The sequence below is a fragment of the Danio rerio genome, chromosome 8 (genome assembly GCF_049306965.1).
Source record: "Danio rerio strain Tuebingen ecotype United States chromosome 8, GRCz12tu, whole genome shotgun sequence".
Taxonomy (NCBI): domain Eukaryota; kingdom Metazoa; phylum Chordata; class Actinopteri; order Cypriniformes; family Danionidae; genus Danio; species Danio rerio.
The window spans coordinates 5412021-5435000 of record NC_133183.1 but is presented as its reverse complement, the minus strand read 5'-3'; the positions used below and the strand labels follow the sequence as shown (position 1 = coordinate 5435000).

Genomic DNA, 22980 nt, shown 5'->3' with positions numbered 1-22980 from the left:
TTCAAAGTGTAATTATGAGATTATGAAACAACATTTTTCATTAGAAACATCTATGTTTATAATTAATATATTTATAATTAATACTTACAATTAATCCCACCCTTTCATGATTACAAGCGCCTTTCATTTGAATGGTTAAATTAAAATGTATTTTTGATAAAAGTATGTTTAATTGATCTTACAAGACTAACACATGGATTTCTACTAAAAGAAGATCGTACTCAGGATAGTTGTAATATTTAAACCTTTTATTTGACTGTCCTGCTTTTAATGTTTGTCAAAGGCTTTTTCCCCCTTTTTTATGAAGTGAACCCACTTAAACAATTGTTTAGTAAAATTTAGCAATAGGAATTTTTAGATTTTTTTTAATGTAAAAAGTTGTGTGTACTAAAATTTGTGTTTGTCCTTTTAAATGTTTTAATTGTTTTTATTATATTTGTATTATTCAAAATGTTTTTTGCGTGAAGATAGCCAATGAAGCCAACAATGCATTAACTAAAAAATACAGTTCGAAAAAAGCATGTCTAATTATTTTATCAGGGGTGGCAAATGTACGGACCAAAAACGTGTTTAGTTCGGCCCGTGAGAGGATTCTTTAAAGTGTAAAAAGGAGATGCAATATAAATAAATAAATAAAAGAAACTGCTGTTCCAATTGCAACCCAGGCTCATTGTGGAAACTTAGCCCCACAGAGGTTTCTGGAGGCTGCAAAATATGTCCCGGGGGATACGTATTTGTGCTGTTTTTGTTTTTCGCGAATCCGCGAGAGGCCGCTGCGCCGTGCTTTTTCACGTCTCGAATGCCTCTCGGGAGCGCGCACCGTTCGCATCGCCGGAGGTCGCTGTCGAGCGACCATCTGTCCAACTGAATGACTGAACGATTGACCGGGCGGCCGGCCAATCGCCCTCCTCCTCCTCCTTCCTTAAACCCAAGCGACGATTTACAAAAGCCATCCAGAAAAGAAAAGCAAAAGCTTTTTGACCGTGTTTTCGGATTTCGCCAAATTCTCGCCCTGTCACAAACTCGTTCGCTTTTATTTTTTGGATTCTTTTTTATCTTACCTAATTTCTGGAACCGCTCTTCCCCGGACTCGAACCTGATCATCTCTGCGGCCGGCTCCTCCTCCTCCTCCTCCGGGCTCCATCGACGTTACGCTACGAGCTAAGCGGACAAACTGGTTGCGGCGGGAAAGCCCTCCACACGGAGGTGAGTGAGCTGTCACAGCCGGGAAGCACGAAGAAGAGGAGTGGCGTCACACCGCCCCGTAATGTTCGCTCAAAAAACTTAATGCGGCCATATGTACCAATATATATATACATATATATTTAGTTATTCACAATAGTGGGATGCTTCTTTATGTTTTTAAAGGATTTTTAACCTTTCTGATATTTATATTAAACTTTTAATTCAGAAAGTAGGCCTTTGTGGCTATCAGAGCCCTATGTGACATTTGTTATTTAGCAAAATACAGTAATTTTTAAAAGTAAATTTGCATTAGTAACATTTTGTCACCATTTAATATTACCAATGAATGCTATATTATTTTTACTTAAAGTCTGCATGAAAAGGAAGATGTGTATATGCATTTTTTAAATTTTGTGACTTGCATCCAAATGAAAAGGTTCTGAAATTACAAAATTTTGAATAATAGAAATAGTTATTATAAAAGAAATATTATAATATAATAATAGAAATATTGATAAATGGATGAAGGCTGAGCAGAAATTAGACATATGCTGATAGCCCTATTCTAAGGTCTATGTGACCAGAAGTGAAGAAAAAAGTCGTTTTGAGATGGATGGAATGTTATGAAAAGAAGGTCAATGTGCTCCAGGATTGGTCAGCCCAGTCACCTGAATTGAACATTATTGAGCATATCTGGGGTAAGACTGAGGAGGAGGCATTGAAGATGAATCCAAAGAATCTTGATGAACTCTGCGAGTCCTGCAAGAACTTTTTCTTTGCCATTCCAGATGACTTTAGAAATAAGTGATTTGAGTGATTGCAGAGATGTATGGATGCAGTCCTCCAAGCTCATGATGGAGTCAGACACAATATTCATTCTGTTTCCACTGCAGCATGACTTTATATTCTATACTGGACATTATCTCTGTTCAGTGACAAGACTTTTGTCTAAGCAAAGTCAGACCTTACTGTCCTAATTAAATCATTAAAAATCAAGGCATGATGTTGGCGCAATAGCCTAGTGGTTAGCGCGCCGACATATGGTGCAATAGCACGTCGGGGCGTCGCGAGTTCGAGTCCTGGCTTAACGACATTTCCCTAGCCTACCCCCTCTCTCTCCCACTTCGCTTCCTGTCTCAATACTGTCCTATCTAATAATAAAGGCAAAAAGGCCAAAAATAAATCTTAAAAAAAAAAAAAAAAAAAAATCAAGGCATGATCATATTTTATTGTGGTAAAATAAGCGTAATTTAGAGCCTTTCATATAAGCCACTTCTGATACCATATGATAGACTAGAAGTCATCAGTCAGAGTTATTATGTGTTCCTAAAACTTGGATAGGCGACAAGACTTTTGTCAGGTAGTGTATATACAAATAAAATAAGTAATTTTTGATTTCATGCCAAATTTAACATGCCTGAATGGGAAGTAACAGCTATTCTTAATTATTTCATCATTAAATGTTTCCTTTTTCTTCTTCCAGACTGAAGTCAGCAGGAGAGGTCGTACGAGTGGTAGAAGACACGAGTGTTGCACCCGCACTCCTTCACCGGGGCTATGGTAAATAAACAAACACCACCAACATCTCTTTTTCTCAGCGTGGGACTCCCAGGCACCACTTTAAATGCTGAATCGGAAACTGCTCATTGATTTCTCCAGCTTTTAATCAGCTGAAATGAACGCTGCTCAGACAGTGTCAGAGTGCCGTTCCGAATGCTGTCTCAGCGCAGATCAATGGCCTCTTTAGATAGACAGACAGAGAGGATGAATGGACACATGTGTGCTAGTGTCATCACTGTGTGCTGCTCGTTACAAAACACTTCCCACTCTAAATCTTCATTGGTTGAAATGCTTTTACAGATGTTGTAAAATGGCTGATAGAGAATGACATAAACTCTGTGTTAATACACAAATTAATTGTTTCCTTCATGACTATAAAGAGCCTGCATTTAAAATGATTGATATTGTTATTAATTGCACTGCTGTTTAAAAGCTTGCTGCTGGGTTTTTTTAAGCTAAAAACAATATTATTTTACTTACCCATCTGGCAAATAATTGAACCTGTTTTAAGGAAAACACTATTATTTCTGGAAATTAAAAAAAAAAATTTAAATCCAAAAACAAGACAAAACTCTACCCTGGTCGACTCACCTGAACTTTTCACGATTTCGGCACGATGTCCTTGACTAATGCTGTGTTCACACCAGACGTGGAACACACGGTTAACCCGCGCTATTCGCGCGTAAATAGCCGCGTGAACAATTGAGTTTACTCGCTTCATACGCGCGTCAAACCCCGCTTCATTCGCGTGTCAAATTCACTTCATAACAGACGCGGATTCGCGTGATGGGCAGGGCTTCTGTCTGCCCAAAGACTAGCTTCATAGCTAAATGGCTGACATGGATTTTATGAAGAAAATAACAGTGTTTATGTGCTTTATGAAGACTGAAAAACAGCGTCGATACGTTTAGGGTCGTGATTGGTTAACGCGGCGCGAATGTACACTGAAGTTTAGATTTTCAAATTCGCGTGAAACGGTCATTAAGCGCGTCAAACGCGCAAAACGCTCAATTCGCCCTGCGCCATTCGCGCAATTTGTGACATGGATTTTATGAAGAAAATAACAGTGTTTATGTGCTTTATGAAGACTGAAAAACAGCGTCGATACGTTTAGGGTCGTGTCTGAGTCCACTACATCCTTTCAGAGGTGCATCCAGCTCTGTGAGCTCATAAATTCCTCCAGAAACTGAACCTGGATGACGGAGGCTTTCAGCGGTGCTTCTGACTGAGCCAAGCCCAGTTTGATGAACTGTCAACTGACAACAGGTTCTACGTCACAATCACGCCCCCACAAGAGCAAGCTTCTGATTGGTTAACGCGGCGCGAATGTACGCTGAAGTTCAGATTTTCGAATTCGCGTGAAACGGTCATTAAGCGCGTCAAACGCGCAAAACGCTCAATTCGCCCTGCGCCATTCGCGCAATTTGCGTCATTCGCACGCATTGCGCCGCAGGATGTCTATTCGCGCGTTTGCATTGACTTAACAAGTAAATCACTCGCGCTTGACACGCGTTTCGCGTCTGGTGTAAACGCAGCATTAGGGTGTCATGGGTATTCGTAAACGACAAATGGACATCGTCACACAAGATTCAATCGTTTCTTCCCGTGTAATGTGGCATAGTTCACGACAACCGATACCATGCTTGTGATGCTTCACAACACCATTCAGAAAGTTTAGCATGTTTAATTTTTTCCCCATTCTTTAAGACGAGGTCTGTCACGTGAGTGACACTGTGCAGTAGGAGCACATTATTTCTCAGTTATATTAGCAGGTGCTTTCGTTTATTCGCGGGTCAGGTAATCTAAAAATAGGCTGCATATTTACTTATGGGTGGGTCGCAGGTGGACAAGATTAATCTTTGGTTATGTAAACTTTAACTACTTTTCTAAAATATTAAGGTGTTTCAAGCAATTTTATCTGACTGACTGACAGACCAGTCTCACGAGTTTCTGAGTTCTCTCATCCTTCCAACAGAGTTTGTTTCTTCGAGGTAATCTAGGATCATGTACAGTGCTGCGAATACATCATAAATTCGTTTCCTGCTTATTCAAATTTGTCATTAATTGTAAAAAAAACAAAAAACTGTTTAATGCAGTGTTCTCTAAAACAGTAAATATTTTACTTTAGTTTTATTTAGGTTAGATTATTATTTTATTTAACAAACTAGTTCGTGTTTGGGCGCTGAAGCATACAATGAACTTGATTTGAAGCACTTCACTGTAAATGTTATTTGTTCTTCTTGTTTATCTAGTAGATAACTGACCAACAAAAATACATTAAAATTAAGATACAAATTTTATCAAACAAAATTTGTTTCAAAAAAGATAATTTTTGTTATCTAGATAGTTTTGTTTGTGCCGTCCACTACTCAACTCTGCGGGTGGATGATTTGTTTTGCTCCATAGAAAATAACATTTTAATTGATGCACCATTGTAATTGTTGTATCACAAACCTCTGTCATATATTTGCTATTTTTTAATATGGCATTATTTGAAAGATTATGTCTTGAGCATCAGATTTTTCCTCAGTGCTGATGTGCTTTCATTTTTCTCCGGCTCACTCGCAGCAAGTTCAAGGAGGCAGTGTTTAGTCTAATAAGCAACCATGGCAGAAAAATATACATTTAGATTCAAAAGAAAATATCTTAATATTAAAAAGGAAACATACGTTTGATCCTGTCATAACGAATGCCCTTAAATAATGTAGCCTTTTTGTTAGCAAGCATCAGTGTTTATTATTGAGATTAAAATAAGATTAAAAGAAATTTAATTGAGATAAAAAACATTGTTATAGCAACACTTGTGACTGTTTTGGGAAGCAACGCTCATAGTAGACGTCACAGGATGACTGACCGTGAAGGAACGTGTAGTCTGTAACACATTTGTTACCCATGACAAGACACGATTTTATTAAGACAAAATTGCATAATCTTAACATAGGGACTTTCGTAATCAACAATAAAAATTGTGTAATCTGACCAGGGCTTAAGTAAGACATGCATTCTTTAAATGTAATATTATTATTAATTATTTACTCTTATTTTTAAACAATCTTTGAATAAACTTTTGAGCGACATTATAGCTATCGAATAATAATGTCTAACGCCACACTGCTCTTGCAGGAATTTTCTTAAAGCTTACGTCTCAAAAGGCTTTTTATAAACCTTTCATTTTGAGAGGATTGAACAGAGGCAGCCTTCACCGGGTTGTTCCTGTTTGAATCTGTATATGTGCGTGTCCAGTGAAGTGTATCTCATTTTTGTGTTTGCTGACGTGTCCGCAGACAGTTTAACAGATGCCCCTGGTCTATGTGTGAATGCTGATGGATGTGTTTGTTTACACATTCCTAATGAGTTATGCACATTATTGTTTGTTTGCTATTCTGGCCTCCTGTGCCCTGTAATTCTCTGTCTGGTTGTGTGCCTGTGCCCACAATGAGCCGCCCCGGGCCCGGCCTCTCTAGTGTGTTTACTGAGCCGTGTTGATGGCCACTGTCAGCACTACACACACACATGATCATGCCGCTGATCCAGCAAACACACACACAATTGTTTTATCTGCGACTCTACTTTTTTTTTATTGACTCTCGTTAACATTTTATATCAGTTCATTTGCATTACCCTCTTTTAATATTTGAATGGATAAACAGACAGAAAGGCATATGGAAAGATGGATCAACAGGTTGAATAACAGACAAATAGATTGAACAACATATAGATGGATGAATCAACAAACAGATGGACAGATGAACATATAGATGGATAGATAGTTAGGCACATAGATGGATGGATAGATAGATGAGCAGATGGATAGATAGATGGACCGATACATAGGTAGATGCTTAGATAGATAGAGGCTTTGATAGATGGATGGGTAGCTAGATGGAGCCAGATTGATGGGCGGATGGATGGATGGATTGACAGACAGAAGGAGAGAAGGATGGATAGACAAATAGATAGATGTATCAATCCGTCCATGGATGGATGGATAGACGGATAGATACTTAGATATATACTTAGATTGATACTTGGATAGATTGATAGTTAAATACTTGGATAGTTACTTTGATAGATGGACAGATAGATAAATATATATGGACAGATTAATGGAGATATGGAGAAACACAGAGAGATGGACGGACGGACGGACAGATGGATGTATGTACAGATAGATTCTTAGATTGATAGATAGATATTTTAATAGATGAACGGATAGATGGATAGAAGGATAGATAGACAAATGGATAGATATATGGATGGATGGATGGACAGACATGGACATCTACTTTAATAGATGAACAGATAGATGGATGGACAAATGGATAGATAGAAGGATAGACAGACAAATAGATAGATGTATGTATAGATGGAAGGAGAGACGAATGGATGGATAGATACTTAGATGCTTAGATTGATAGATTAATAGTTGGATAGATATTTTGATAGATGGACAGAGAGATGGATGGATGGATGGACGGATAGATGGATAAAAGGATGGATAGGCAAATCGATAGATATATGGATGGATGGACGGAAGGATGGATTGACAAATAGATAAATGGACAAATAGATAGATGAATAGATAGACAGATTGACTGGAAGGACGGACAGATGAATGGATGAACGGAGGGATGGATGGATAGATAGATACTTTGATAGAAGGATAGACAGATGGATAAATGAATAGATGGATGAATTGACCAATAGATGAATGGGTGGATGGATAGATAGATAAATGGATGGATGGATGAATGGATGGATGGGTAGATGGATTCAGTCCCTCAATCACTGAATCGTTCATTAAATTTACACCGAAAATAACTGAAAATAACTGATTCATTTACAAACAAAGCTGCTCACTCTCTTTATTCGTGGATCATTAAATCATTGACTTGAATTATGATGAATAATTCAAGGCAGATTCATTCAGAAACTAATTACTCCAGTGTGGAGATGCGCAAACGTTTTGTTTACTGTCCTATTATTACTTAATTAGGGATATTATATAAGTATAAAAAACAAAAACCATACTGCATTTCAATCTTTTCCAGCAATTCCTAAAGACTTATATAGAAACTCTTAACTGCTTTTGGGCTCTTAAAACTCTTAACTGTATTTAAATAATTAATTCATTTTATTTATTGCAAAGTAAGTGACAAATTCAATTATTTCTGACTGATGGAATAATTAAAACTTTAAGGCAATGATCACAATAAAATCATAGACAATAAATATCACACTCCCCTATATGTGATGTGCAATTAGAATAAATGCTGTATACACCACTAAAACTCAAATATAAATATAAATCCTATATTCTTTCTTTGAATGGGCAGCATTTTATGGCACAACCAGATCCCTCTGTCTAGAAGACTCCTGTTTTCCAGCTAGACAACATGGCGACTGAGCTGCCCTCTCTCACAGAGTCTCTCCTATTTGTGGAAACGGAGTCCAAACATTCTCTGCCAATCTGAAGTCTCAAGGCTGCTGCCGGCCGTAGCCTCTCATTCCGGCATACAGAAGTGAATAGAGTGACTTATGCACTCCGGTGCTCTGAGGCTGTGAGCAACTCCTGAAGCTCTCCGACCGACCGTGTTGAATGCAAGGCATAACAAATGGAATATAGACTGATACGTATGCAGATCTGTTTCAAAAAAGTGGTTACATTTGAATAATAGTCATGCAGCTATACAAAAAATGTAGAGACCTTCCGGAAAAATTCAGATTTTTCTGGATTTACTATTCGTAGTTGGGTTTTTGTAATTTTTTTTGTTAATTCTCTAAAATAACATTAATTAATTTATCCATTTTCCTTCGTCTTAGTCCCTCAATTATCAGAGGTCGCCACAGCAGAATGAACCAACTATTCCAGCATATGTTTTTTATGCAGCCGCAACCCAGTGCTGGGAAACACCCATACACTCTCACATTCACACATACTCATACTTTACGGCCAATTTAGATCATCCAATTTCCTTATAGCACATGTGTTTGGACTGTGGGTGAAACTGGAGCACCAGAGGAAACCCACGCCAACACGGGCAGAACACACAGAAATGCCAACTGACCCAGCTGATACTTGAACCAGTGACCTTCTTGCTGTGAGGTGACAGTGCTTACCACTGTGCCGCCTTTAAATAACAAACTTGTAAAAATAAATAACTGACTTTTCATCTAAAAAAACTTTATATATATATATATATATATATATATATATATATATATATATATATATATATATATATATATATATATATATAAAGGTTGGGCGATTAATTGAAATTCGAATGTCGACATTCAGAAACCATAATTGATCTAATTTTTCCAGGACGATTTTTTCAATTACTTTCCCTACCGCTTGTGGAGTCATGTGACCCCACTCAGTTAAAGGCTGAGGATGATTTATACTTCTGTGGCCACTTTGCTCCCACATCTGATCTCTGGTCAAGTTGGACAATGGACATATTCTTGAGCCTTATTTTGCACTACACTGACCATGATTGGAAGTTGTGTCAGAGATGCCTTGAGACGGCATAGTTTTTACGTTACATTAAAATTATTATTTACATTAAAATATTTGTTTATAGAAGAAAAAAGAAAAAAAGTAATCGTTCATTGATCGTAATCGAGTTAAAATGTTCAGTTAAGCAAGATTTTGATTTTAGGTAAAATTGCCCAGCCCTATATATATTTAATCTTGATTAACTGAACATTTCAACTTGATTATATACACTGTGGAAAAAACCCCCAGTAAAATTTACGATAAAAAACGGCAGCTGTGGTTGCCAGTACTTTACCGTTAAAAACACGGTACAAACCGTAAAAGTAATTTCTAATTTTTACCGTAAACTACCGTATTTTATTCATTTATAGAGGTAATATGTCTGTATTTTGAATGACCAACATTTACACATCTTTTGTTACACAGTTAAACACGTTAGCACACCCACATGCAGGTGGTGATGAGGAAGATACTTAATGAGCCAATGCTCATCACAATCAACTTTTCCCACAAGCAGAAAAAGAGTATCAGCATATAGAAGGTGCTCAGTGTCATTCACACAGCTACTAAACACCAGTATAGTAACACGCATAAAATTAAAGTCATGAAATAAACATTGTTTTTCAACAAGTTGTAACATAAATCTCTAATGTACATAACTGATGGGGAAACAACTAAAAAGATCCATAGTAATGTCAACAAAAAGCATTAAAAGTGATGTGCCATGCAGGGAATTCTGGGAAAGTCAATTTACGGCTATTGGCTGTATATATTAAGGAAACATACCGTTAACCAGGTTACGGATTTGAACTGTAGCATTTTTCAGTTTATATATATATATATATATATATATATATATATATATATATATACATATATATATATATATATATATAATTTTTATTCCCCCCGATAGTCTAGAGAACAAACCATCGTTATACAATAACTTGCCTAATTACCCCAACCTGCCTAGTTTACCTAGTTAAACCTTTAAATGTCACTTTAAGCTGTATAGAAGTGTAAGATAAAATAAATTCGTTTTAAGAAACGAGTTATTAAAACTATTTTAGAAATGTGTTGAAAAAATCTCTATTAAACAGAAATTGGAGAAAAAAATAAACAGGGGGGCTAATAATTTTGACTTCAACTGTGTATAAATATTTAACACAAAGGCACCATGTTTTCAGACATGTTTTAATACATTTTAAGAAACTGCAATACCAATGTTTTTAAAGTAATAATTAACCCGAAACTGAAAATACTGTCATCATTCTGTCAAATCTTGTCATCTTACCTGTTTACAAACCTGTTTGATTTTCTTTTTTTTCTGTTAAACACAAAATTAGGTTTTCTAAAGAAATCTGGTAACCGATAACCAGTGACTTCTGTAGTATTTGTTTTTCCTACATTGAAAGTCAACAGTTACCGGTCTTTCAGCTTTCTTCAAAAGAACCTCTTTTACGTTCAGCAGAAAAATGAATCATAAGTATTTTTAAAAAACTGAAGGTGAATTAATAGGGAGTGAAATGTCATATTTGAGTGAACTATCGCTTTAGCTTTAGCAGTTTATAAAGCATTTTTTGCCAGAATAATACCAGGCTTACAATAATAACAAATGAAAGCGTTTATATTTCTGACCATTTTTTATGCAAAAAAGCTCTAAACAGTGATGAAAATTACGATTATGATCAGATTTAAATGACTTTATTAGGGAGGCCACAATACTAAATATAATACTAAACTGCTCGGCAGGACCTCCACTGTTTAATACACATGTAAATTGCATTGTTTCTGTTTTGCATTTAAATTAAAAAAAAAAATGTGCATGTTAGAATGTACGTCCATGCACTGGAATCAGGCCCCTGCAAGTAAATGCCCCATCACTTAGCACTAAACTTAGGGTCACTTTCATGTAAAAGTGAAAGCTCCATGTACCGCATGTCAGAGCGTGAGCATACATGGAACCAAAGCCTATTGCTCTACATCCTCCGTGTTTTAAGCAATTTGTAAGCAAGACGCATAACTGGCGCACTCTGTGCTAGACTTTAGACCTGCTCTCAGCTGACCTATTGTGCAGTCTATTATAGTTCCTTAAAAATAGCAATGCGCCTTAACACACCTCCTTTTTAGACCAGAACACCTATGAGCGCAAATGCATTTACTATTTTAAACAGCGTGGCGCTAAACATCAAAATGACACTTGTGTCGAGCTGAAACTAGCAAATAACATTTGCGTTGCGCCTTGCGCCGCATTGCGCTGGGTGTATGATAGATTCCAATGTCTTCGACTTGATTTAATCGGTTATGCCAGAATGTTAGCATATAGATCTTGTGCTCTTTATGACTTTCTCATTGTGCTGCGCCTTAAAATAAAAAAAATTATTCCTGCTGTCTGTGCTTTTGATATTAATCAAACAACAAAATACAATGAAATCATTCTCTGGTCTTGACTGAATAGCTATATCAGTATGCAGTATTATATTTGATTTATATTATTAATTTTTTTTACTGAACCAAACAGTACCGTAACTGTGACCATAAAAAGTTTTTTTTGTTGTACCTAAACTTTACTATGATTAGTAGTAAAGCATTGCATTGCATGATTAAGTGTTTATTGCTAGTGCTTATGATTTACTAAACTCACTGCCCCGAGTCTTAGAGTAAAGCATCGGTTACATGAGTGTCTGTTTTTTCAGAAATAGCAGAAGTGACCTCAGAGCAGGAAGTGAAGTCGCCGTTTGCCATCACAAATGTTTTTGCTGCTCTGAAGCAAAGCCAAAAATGGCATTAGTTTAGGAAATGCTGTGATCTCTCTGTCCACAGTTTATTTTAGATAATCACTCATTCGCTCAGTTTTAGTTGTGAACAATGTTTTATCCACATAGCCTGGGAGTGATCAAATGGGAAACGGAGTTTGTAAATTTATAACTGATGATGTCAAATGTTTAGCCTGTGATTTAAGTTCTCACACTCTTCTATTGTTGCAGCAGTACATAAATTATGTGAAGTGAGGAGAATTATGAAAACAATAAGTCATGAAAACATTTAACATTTTTACAATTTGGAAATTTTTAATTGTGCAAAAGGTTAGATAGATAAATAGATCTAGGTAGGTAGGTGGGTGGATGAATGGATGAATGAATGGATGGATGGATGGATGGATGGGTGGGTAGATAGGCGGGCGGGCGGATGGATGGATCGATGGATAGATGGATGGGTGGGTGGATGGGCGGGCGGGCGGATGGATGGATGGATGGATGGCAGACAGATGGATGGACGGATGAATAGATATTTTGATGGATGGATGGATAGATGGATGGACGGACGAACAGATATTTGGATGGAAGGATGGACGGACGGACAGATATTTGAAAGAATGGATGGACGGACGGACATATATTTGGATGGATGGATGGATGAATAGATGGACGGACAGATGGATGGATGGATGGATGGACGGACAGATAGATATTTGGATGGATGGATGGATGGATGGACGGACGGATAGATACATATTTGGATGGCTGAATGGATAGATGAATGGATGAACAGACGGATCTTTGGATGGATGGACAGATTGACAGACAGACAGACGTACGGACAGACAGATATTTGAATGGATGTATGGACCTACGGACGGATATGTGGATGGATGGATGGATTGATGGATGGATGGATAGATGGATGGATGGATGAATGGACGGACGGATGGACCGACTGACGGACGGACGGACGGACAGAAAGCTATTTGAATGGACACACCGACCGACGGATGGATGAATGGATGGATGAACGGACAGATAGATATTTGGATGGATGGAAGGATGGATATTTGGATGGATGGATGGATGGATGAACAGACAGATAGATATTTGGATGGATGAATAGATGGATGGATGGACGGACGGACGGACAGATGGATATTTAGATAAATGGACAGACGGACAGATATTTGGATGGATGAATGGACAGATGGACAGATATTTGGATAGATGAATGAATGGACGGATAGACGGACGAATAGATATTTGGATGGATGGAGGGATGGACAGATGGATATTTGTATAGATAGATAGATAGATAGATAGATAGATAGATAGATAGATAGATAGATAGATAGATAGATAGATAGATAGATAGATAGATAGATAGATAGATAGATAGATAGATAGATAGATAGATAGATAGATAGATAGATAGATAGATAGATATTATTTTAAAATAATATAAATATATTTCCGTAAAGACTCATATTTCTCACATATTTGCACAACTATATATTTAACACAATAAATATTTTTGCACAGTTAAGATTTTATGCATTGCACTTTATTTTAATGATGTTTTTGATCATGTTCTTGCCCAGTTCTCCTGTTTTTCTTTATGGCAATTCACAGTAGAGTGTATTATGGTGCATTTATACCTATGTGTGTTTTGGCAGGAGGAGGAGGGGCAGCAAAGTCTGGAGTGCATCCAGGCCAATCAGATCTTCCCTCGCAAGCCCCCTGTCCTGGAGGAAGAGGATCTTCAGGTATCTGCCATTAAAAATGAAAAATCTTGTTCATTTGCACTTAGTAGTGCTGCTAATATAACTGTTATTTAATTCTGGTAAAGATGGTACATTTAAGCTTTTTTTATAATCTACTGTATTGTCTAAGTGACTGGGCAACATTATAAGCATAAATTAGTCAAGATGCACAACATGCACTAAACTGTAAGCTACAAAAGGATCTTGTTTTGGTCAACATCTAAAGATGCAACGCTTTAATTAGATATAAGCAATACATTGCAACAAGCACTGTAACAAATAAATTAGGATCATGCGGTACACATGCATTTCAAATATGTTTCAGTGATACTTATTTAGATAGCGAGGCAGATGACTAGATGTAAAGCACAGCACAACAGAAGCTTCTTTTTTTTCTTTTTCTTTTTTGCAGTAACAACAAAGCAATAACAATTTATATATTAAGCATACAAAAAATATAATACAAATCATACAGAGATTCCTTTTGACAATAAGGAAATTATGGATTACATTTAAAGTGGTATGAGAAGCAGAAAGAAAGAAAGAAAGAAAGAAAGAAAGTAAGTAAGTAAGAAAAACAACGAATGGAGGAATTGTGGATAGATGTGTAAAACCACGAATGGACGGATTTAGTATAGAAAGAAAAAAGAAAAATAATGAATGAGTAAATAAAATGTAAATATATAGGCAAAACAACGAATGGCTGGATGGATATAGTATAGAAAGAAAGATGAATGAATGAATGAATTGTAAATAGATAGGCAAAACAAGGAATGGATGGATGGATAAAGTATAGAAAGAAAGAAATAAAGAGAAAGAAAGAAAGAAAGAAAGAAAGTAAGAAAGAAAGAAAGAAAGAAAGAAAGAAAGAAAGAAAGAAAGAAAGAAAGAAAGAAAAAGAAGAATAAACAAATGAATTGTAAATAGATGGGCAAAACAAGGAATGGATGGATGGATATAGTAAAGAAAGAAAGAAAGAAAGAAAGACAGAAAGAAAGAAAGAAAGAAAGAAAGAAAGAAAGAAAGAAAGAAAGAAAGAAAGAAAGAAAGAAAGAAAGAAAGAAAGAATGAATGAATTGTAAATAGATGGGCAAAGCAAGGGATGGATGGATGGATGGATATAGTATAGAAAGAAAGAAAGAAAGAAAGGAATGAATGAATGAATGAATTGTAAATAGATGGGCAAAACAAAGAATGGATGGATGGATATAGTATAGAAATAAAGAAAGAAAGACAGAAAGAAAGAAAGAAAGAAAGAAAGAAAGAATGAATGAATTGTAAATAGATTGGCAAAGCAAGGGATGGATGGATGGATGGATATAGTATAGAAAGAAAGCATGAAAGAAAAACAACTAATGGAGGAATTGTGGATAGATGTGCAAAACCACGAATGGATGGATACAGTATAGAAAGAAAGAAAGAAAGAAAGAGAAAGAAAGAAAAAAATGAATGAATTGTAAGTAGATAGGCAAAACAAGGAAGGGATGGATGGATGTAAGAAAGAAAGAAAGATTCCATTTTCGAAGTTTTACTGCTTAGACAGTGAAAATGTATTTAAGTACAGTTGCAGTTCTTCTTACTTTATTGTTGATACTTTAAACCAGGGGTCACCAATTTCGATCCTGGGGGTCCCCGGTGTCCCTCCAGGGTTTAGCTCCAACTTGCCTCAACACACCTGCCTGGATGTTTTAAGTGTACTATTAAGACCTTGATTAGCTTGTTCAGGTGTGTTTGATTTGGTGACCTCTGCTTTATACTGTATTCTTTATACTTATCTAGATACTTTATTGCTCATGGAGATCTCAGAGGTTGTAAATTGCTTGTGTGGTTTTGAAAGCATCTCTGTTAATGTTATTGAATTTCATTGGTGTTTTGAAGCTGAATGTTGGATCTAATGTGATCATCTGCTGTAGGTGCCCTTCCCAGAACTGCATGGCGAGTTTACGGAGTATGTGGGCAGGGCAGAGGATGCCGTCATCGCCATGTCCAGCTACCGCCTGCACATCAAGTTCAAGGAGTCGGTTGTTAATGTGAGTATGTGTGTGATTTTTCAGCACTTTTTGATAGTAGATCTGCTTATTCTAGACATAGGCTATGTGCGTGCGTGCGTGTGTGTGTGCGTGCGTGCGTGCGTGCGTGCGTGCGTGCGTGCACGCGTGTGTGTGTTTGATGTTCAGTATGTAGCCATGGATACACTTGGGAAGTATTTATATAGAGAGAATATGAATCCTATTTAGATGAAGTAATAGAAAAAACAAGCAACACTGAACAGTTCACATCTTTAATCTGTTAAAGTGGAATGAACAGATCTTCTGCATTAACTGGTTGTATTTCAGGTCAGATGACCGTCATATATTTCAGCTGTTGATAAAAGTTCATCTGACTTTCAAGACTTCAAAATGTGGCCCAAATATGATATATATGAATATTCTTATGCAAGATTTCTGTTTTGTGTGTACAGTCGGTTTTTTCTTGCACACATTAAAATTTACTAAATTGTTTTAAGATAAGTGCTTGCAAACTATTTATATGGGCTGAATTTACCAGGGTTTCCGCAGAGTCTTAACAAGTCTAAAATTTAATAATGGATATTTTAGGACTTAAAAAGTCTTTCTCTTCTGTTCTAGGTCTTAAATGTTTTTACGCAGGTCTTGTTTTTCCGATGTCCATGTAACGCTACATCTAATGCTCATTTAAATTCTCTTTGGTTGTTGTTGCTTGGCTTTCGTGGTGTTGTAGTTCTTTATTTCACTAGTCCACATGTAATTTGCGGTATTACAACTGCAAATGAGACCGACATGCAATAGCCAATCAGCTTTCTGTTATTAAACAGCTTTCTGCTGTTGCATTCGGCGAATGTGACGTCATCGGTGTGTTTGCGGAGGTTTGCTTTGGGTGCGTGCGACATGATTTCGGCTGACGGAGTGCAGGAAATATTTTGAGACTCGAGCGTTTCATTTGAGTTGAATATGAAACGCTTTGAAGAGATTTTGTCCGAAACACCTTTATGATTTGTCAACGCGTGATCATGGGGATAACCAGATGACAAATAATTCTTGGCTGGAAATTGCTACAGCCGTGGGAAAGGAGGAACGTTTTTGGTAAAAAGTTTGAAAAAAAACTGAAGGATAAGTTTGTTAAGCCAAAAGAGGTCATGGCAAACGTGGTAACTGGAAAAAGAATATTTGAACCTATCGGTTTACAGTATACTGATGCCTGTTTTTTTTCTAGGCTTTATTGGTAATAATGGTCAGGAATGGTGGACCAATATTACCTTTTAAGCTTATAAGTAGAGGACAGAAACTGACCAGCCAGTAATGTGTGAATTGAGTGAGCAAAATAAACAAAAAAATGTCAGTATTGTTTAGTGTTCTTTTTTGTTGTTGTTGCTTTTATTCTTTCCATAATAAAAAATATAATTGTAGAGCAACCTATGTTCTCTAGCCATTAATATTTAACTTCAATAGGTAGAACTGTCCAAGATATGAACCAAAGCAAGTGATAAAGGGTGTCACGATCCTCCAAATCCTCTATTCGATTACATTTTCGATTCTAAAGTCACGGTTCAATTCGATTTTCGATTATGAATAATTAATTAATTAATAACAAATTAATTATTTGTAGCCTACCATTTAAACTACCTGACCTGCATGGTCTTTAGCCCCTTTCACACATACAGACCTTTCCGGAAAATTGCCGGCAATTTTCCGGAAAGCTTGTATGTGTGAACAGGTCCTTTTTGAAAATACCGGTAAATTCGTTCTGGCTATTTTCCGAAAAGAGAAGTTGTAACATTACCGGCAATTTGCCGGAATGCTGCGCTGTGTGAATGCAGAAGGAAGATTACCGTAATAAGCCCGTGCACGTCTAGAACATGCTGACGTGAGACGTCTGCTTTAGCCAATCACAACAGTCAGACGCATTTACGTCCGCGCGGTTTATAAAAATAAAAGCCTTTGAATATTTTTCCAGACACATTTAGCTGCTAGAAGTTAGTCAGATCACGTTTATATGTTCTTCTTTATGCCAACTGTGTAAATAATCATCGATGAGATGCTTATGATAAGCCGTTGTTTGTTTACCTTTAAGCTTTGCGTATGCCTTTGAAACAGCCTGTGAGCGCCAGCACACACACATATTATGAACATCTCGACATGCGAAAGTGATCTTGCGAAAGTTGTTCACAATATTGATCATCCACTGAGTTTGTAATTTAGTCAAATGTTTACAAATACAAGCGCAGCCGTTTAAAGCTCATTTGTGGTGAATGATGTCAGAATTTACCGGTATTTTGGAATGGATGTGTGAATGCTCTTTTCCGGAAAATTTCCGTAACGTCCTCGCCTGTGTGAACAGCGCTTTTTTGAATATACCGGTAAAGTCGTTCCGGAAAATTTCCATATATTTACCGGTATCACTGTGTGAAAGGGGCTTTTGTTTTACCCATAAACAAATCATACAGTAAATGAGTAAAGGCAAGTTACACACATAATTACCACCTGTCAATCACTTTTTCTGCGGGACTCGTGAATAGGCAGTGATCTGTGTCGTTATAATGGCGTCGGTAAAAAAGGTGCACAACCAACAGGAACCAGCCAACAGTATCTGAGGTGTTCGCTAAAATGACTAAGTACTAGTGTGAAAGTGAAAGAATGAAGCAGTCTACTGATCCTCTGACTGCCTGGACCCGCTGTCTCGAGCACATGACTGTGTGTGCGTCTGTGTCCGTGTGTGAATGGGTGTGTGTGGTCACGTGATGTGCGTTTTCAGCGGTAGTGAGGAAGAGGGGTTGCTCAGAAATGCTACACGCCACTGTGGATGTCAAATCGTTTTCGTTCTAAAATGCAATTTAAAAACAAAGACAGACATATTAGTGTAAACAGAGCCTGAGTGTGTACTTTTCGCGAGCAGATTTGCAATGTGGGCGGGCGGGGTGGAGGATCGCGATGCGCCCATCGTCTATCTGCCCAACCCTAATACGCACATAGCAGAGCTTGCAAACTGTGCTTTTTTGTCGACAACACGAACGTTGTCAACATAACTCACTGGAAAAACAAAATGCTTCCACACCGGCGACTTCTTTGAAAGAGGAGAGGGTTTAAGCTCTGTCGACGGGTCTCCTGCGTCTGCAGTTTAACAAGCACTTCAACAAGCTTGTTTTTTCCCGCTTGTCAAGCCAAGCTGACGTGACATGGGGGCGTGGCAGCATCAACGATTCTATTTTTTGATTCGATAATCGAAATTGGGCATAAATTACGATCGATTTCGATTTGAAATCGAAATCGTGACAGTCTTACAAATGATGCATCAAAGATTGATTTAAAAAAATCTTGAAAGGTTATAAAAATCTTTATAATCGTTATAATAAATTCTAAAAAATAATTAGTTTAAAAATCTTGAACTATATTAATGATATGTTGTCGCTCCTGAAAACTTCCTACTTCTCTGTTTATCCGTCTGACTTTACGGTGACTTTCTTTTGACCGCCACTGTCGTTTTAAAGAGTGTTGTCCGTTTAAGGTGCACGCACAGTAAGTGAAGGTGCGCAAATTATAAAAAGTATAAATCAGTCATAAGATGTTTGTTTGTTTGTTTTTCTGTTGTTCAATGATGCATCTTACCTGTCTTCAGTACTGTTCAATTTGAATACATTTATTTTGCCACAAATGTTGTAATTTTTGCAGTTTCTCTTTATGTGCATGCGTGTTTTTATTATTGTCATATATGTCACAATGCTTGTAGTTTCTGCCAACTCGACTCTACACCATAACTTTTCAATCCAGATGGACGGGGCAACCATTACTGCATCCAAAATGGTGAAAAGCCTTGGAGTAACGATTGATGACCAACTAAACTTCTCTGACCACATCTCTAGAACTGCTCGATCGTGCAGATTCACACTCTATAACATCAGAAAGATCCGACCCTTCTTATCTGAACATGCAGCTTAACTCCTTGTTCAAGCTCTTGTTCTCTCCAAACTGGATTACTGTAACTCTCTACTAGCTGGGCTTCCAGCTAACTCTATCAAGCCTCTTCAACTGCTCCAGAATGCAGCAGCACGAGTGGTCTTCAATGAACCTAAACGAGCACATGTCACTCCGCTGCTAGTCCGTTTACACTGGCTGCCAGTTGCTGCTCGCATCAAATTCAAAGCTCTGATGTTTGCCTACAAAGCGACTTCTGGCCTTGCTCCTTCTTATCTGCTCTCACTTCTGCAGATTTATGTGCCCTCCAGAAACTTGCGTTCTGTGAATGAACGTCGCCTCGTGGTTCCATCCCAAAGGGGGAAGAAATCACTTTCGCGAACGCTCACGCTCAATCTGCCCAGTTGGTGGAATGAACTCCCTAACTGCATCAGAACAGCAGAGTCACTCGCTATTTTCAAGAAACGACTAAAAACTCAACTATTAAGTCTCCACTACACTTCATAATCTGTAATTGCCTCTCTGAATATCACACTAACTGTACCAAAAAAAAAAAAAAATACTAATACTACTAATACTTCCCTTCTTAGACTTTACAGACCTGAAACTTGCTTATAGCACTTATTCATTGTTGCTCTTGGTTGTGTAAATTGCTTCCTTGTCCTCATTTGTAAGTCGCTTTGGATAAAAGCGTCTGCTAAATGACTAAATGTAAATGTAAATGAAAAATGTCTTAAAGGGTCATGAAACACCAAAACACATTGTTTGAGCTTTTGACAGTCATGCATGTTCCACACTGCTAAAAACACTATAAAGCACAGGTGTCAAACTCAGTTCCTGGAGGGCCGCAGCTCTGCACAGTTTAGTTCCAACCCTAATTAAACACACCTGATCAAACTAATTGAGTCTTTCAGGCTTGTTTGAAACCTACAGGTAAGTGTGTTAGAGCAGGGTTGGAACTAAACTGTGCAGGGCTTCGGCCCTCCAGGAATTGAGTTTGACACCCCTGCTATAAAGGTAAAACGGTTTCATCCTCCGATTCGGAAATCTCAAAATCTACGAGCGGTCTTTGAGACATGTTACTGGCTGAGTTTAAGCTACAAGAATCGGAACTTCGGTTACGTCAACTATAATCAGCGAAGGAAATAGTTTAGGGAGCTTATTTATATAACTCGCTTGATCATAATTGGCTGCATTGATAATGATGAAGGATGACATAGAGTTAGAGTCTTCCTGGTAGAACCTTCGCTAAAGCTTACATATCTGATCCAAGTCCCTCCCCCAGAGAAACGTCTGTGTATAGCAATCAATAATTGGCTCATGTACTAGTAGGCGGGGCTTCATTCGCCATTTTGACCATTACACTTTTCCCCATTTAAGACTCTACGAGTGACACGTATATTATAGTCTCTTGATTTACTTATTTTGTGTTTAACAAAACTCCAACAGTAAAAAGTGGGTAAACAATAACAGAATTGAACATTTTTTGTGTGAACTATCCCTTTAAAAGAAACATTCTGTTGTGCTTTAATGTATGTATGGCACACCAAATGATGGATAGCCTGTCTGGTAGTCTCTGAAAGACTCTCTTTTGCTGTTGTGGATGGCATGCTGCTAAATTTAGAGTCTACGATGATGTGAAGGTTATTTAGGGACAGCGAGCCACTGTTACATCAGGCGCTGGCCAGTGGCCTGTGTGTGTACTGTGTATCGAACAGGTCTCTCTTTATAAGGCCTTCACTTTCACCATTTCTTTACTTGTTGCCATGGTTGCGCTGGCTTTTTGATTGGAATCATCCACCCCCGTGCTTTCAACATGGCACTATATTAAGGTTCTGGTTACAAATAAATAATCTGCTATACTGTATCCCTCATAGATAAGCAGCCACATTCTAGAAAACTCCTGCCCATTCCACATAGAGCTGTGTTCATAGACCACCGCTGGAACATTCTGTAGAGGAGTGAATGAATATACTGGGTTAAATACAGAGGATGAACTGTCAGTAAAACAAAAATGTATTGCATTTATGTACTTAAAGGCATAGTTCACTAAAAATTTAAAATTTACTCACTATTTATCCACCCTTAAGTGGTTCCAAACCTTTGCAAAGAGTTTCTTTCTTCTGTTGAACACAAAAGAAGGTATTTTGAAGAAAGCTGAAAACAGGTAAACATTGACTTCCATAGTAGGAAAAACAATTACTATGGAAGTCAATGGGTACAGGTTTTTAGCTTTCTTCAAAATACCTTCTTTTTTGTTCAACAGAAAAAACTCATATAGGTTTAAAGGGAGAATAAATGATGAGGTAATTTTTTTTTTTTTTTTGGAGAACAATCCCCTTAAAACTGCACTTTTGTGACAGTTTGTTAAGAAAGTACACTTGAAGCTATTAACTCAACGGCCACTTTATTAGGTACACCAGTCCAACTGCCCGTTACGCAAATTTCTAATCAGCGAATCACATTGCAGCAACTCAATGCATTTAGGCATGTAGACATGGTCAAGACGATCTGCTGCAGTTCAAACCGTGCTTCAGAATGGAGAAGAAATATGATTTAAGTAACGTGGCATGGTTGTTGGTGCCCGACAGGCAGAAACTGCTGTGTGGAGATATATTCTTGGCACACTTTGGGCCCATTAGTAACAATTGAGCATCATGTCAGTGCCACAGCCTACCTGAGTATTGTTGCTGACCATGTCCATCCCTTTGTGACCACAGTGTACCCATCTACTAATGGCTACTTCCAGCAGGATAAAGCACCATGTCATAAAGCGCCAATCATCTTAGACTGGTTTCTTGAACATGACAATGAGTTCACTGTACTCAAATGGCCTCCACAGACACCAGATCTCAATCCAATAGAGCACCTTTGGGGTGTGGTGGAACGGGAGATTGGCATCATGGATTTGCAGGCGACAAATCTGCAGGAACTGTGCGATGCTATCATATTAATATGGACCAAAATCTCTGAAGATTATTTCCAGTACCTTGTTGAATCTATTCCACGTAGGATTAGAAAACCCTACTCAGTAGAAAACTCCTCTTACTGTAAAACATATTTTACTGGACTGTCCTGCTTTTACTGATTCCAGAAGGACTTTTTATGAAATGAACTCTTTTAAGGACATTTTTGACAAAGTGAAACCGGAAAAGATTTTAGAATTTTTATCATGTATTAACACAAAAAATCTTATTTAATTTATGTTTTATTTTGTTTGTTGATTTTTAAATTGTATATTTATTGTTGAAAGATTCCTGCCATGAAGATAGCCTTGG

At 37.5% G+C, this 22980-nt stretch overlaps 2 protein-coding genes across 9 annotated transcripts in view; one reads left to right on the top strand and one right to left on the bottom strand.

Annotated features, from left to right (window-relative positions):
• gcn1 (GCN1 activator of EIF2AK4) overlaps positions 1 to 22980 on the bottom strand; it is a 779792-nt gene that overhangs the window by 273078 nt on the left and 483734 nt on the right. The window lies entirely within an intron of this gene.
• The window catches only part of mtmr3 (myotubularin related protein 3), a 97303-nt gene that overhangs the window by 16171 nt on the left and 58152 nt on the right, over positions 1 to 22980 (top strand). For all 8 annotated transcript variants that reach the window (XR_012383620.1, XR_012383621.1, XM_009303728.5 and 5 more), the window contains 3 exon segments: positions 2669 to 2745; positions 13689 to 13778; positions 15689 to 15805. Coding sequence is in view for 6 of the 8 variants with exons in the window: in XM_009303728.5 (XP_009302003.2) it covers positions 2743 to 2745; positions 13689 to 13778; positions 15689 to 15805 (210 nt within the window). In the remaining 2 variants the exon portion in view is untranslated.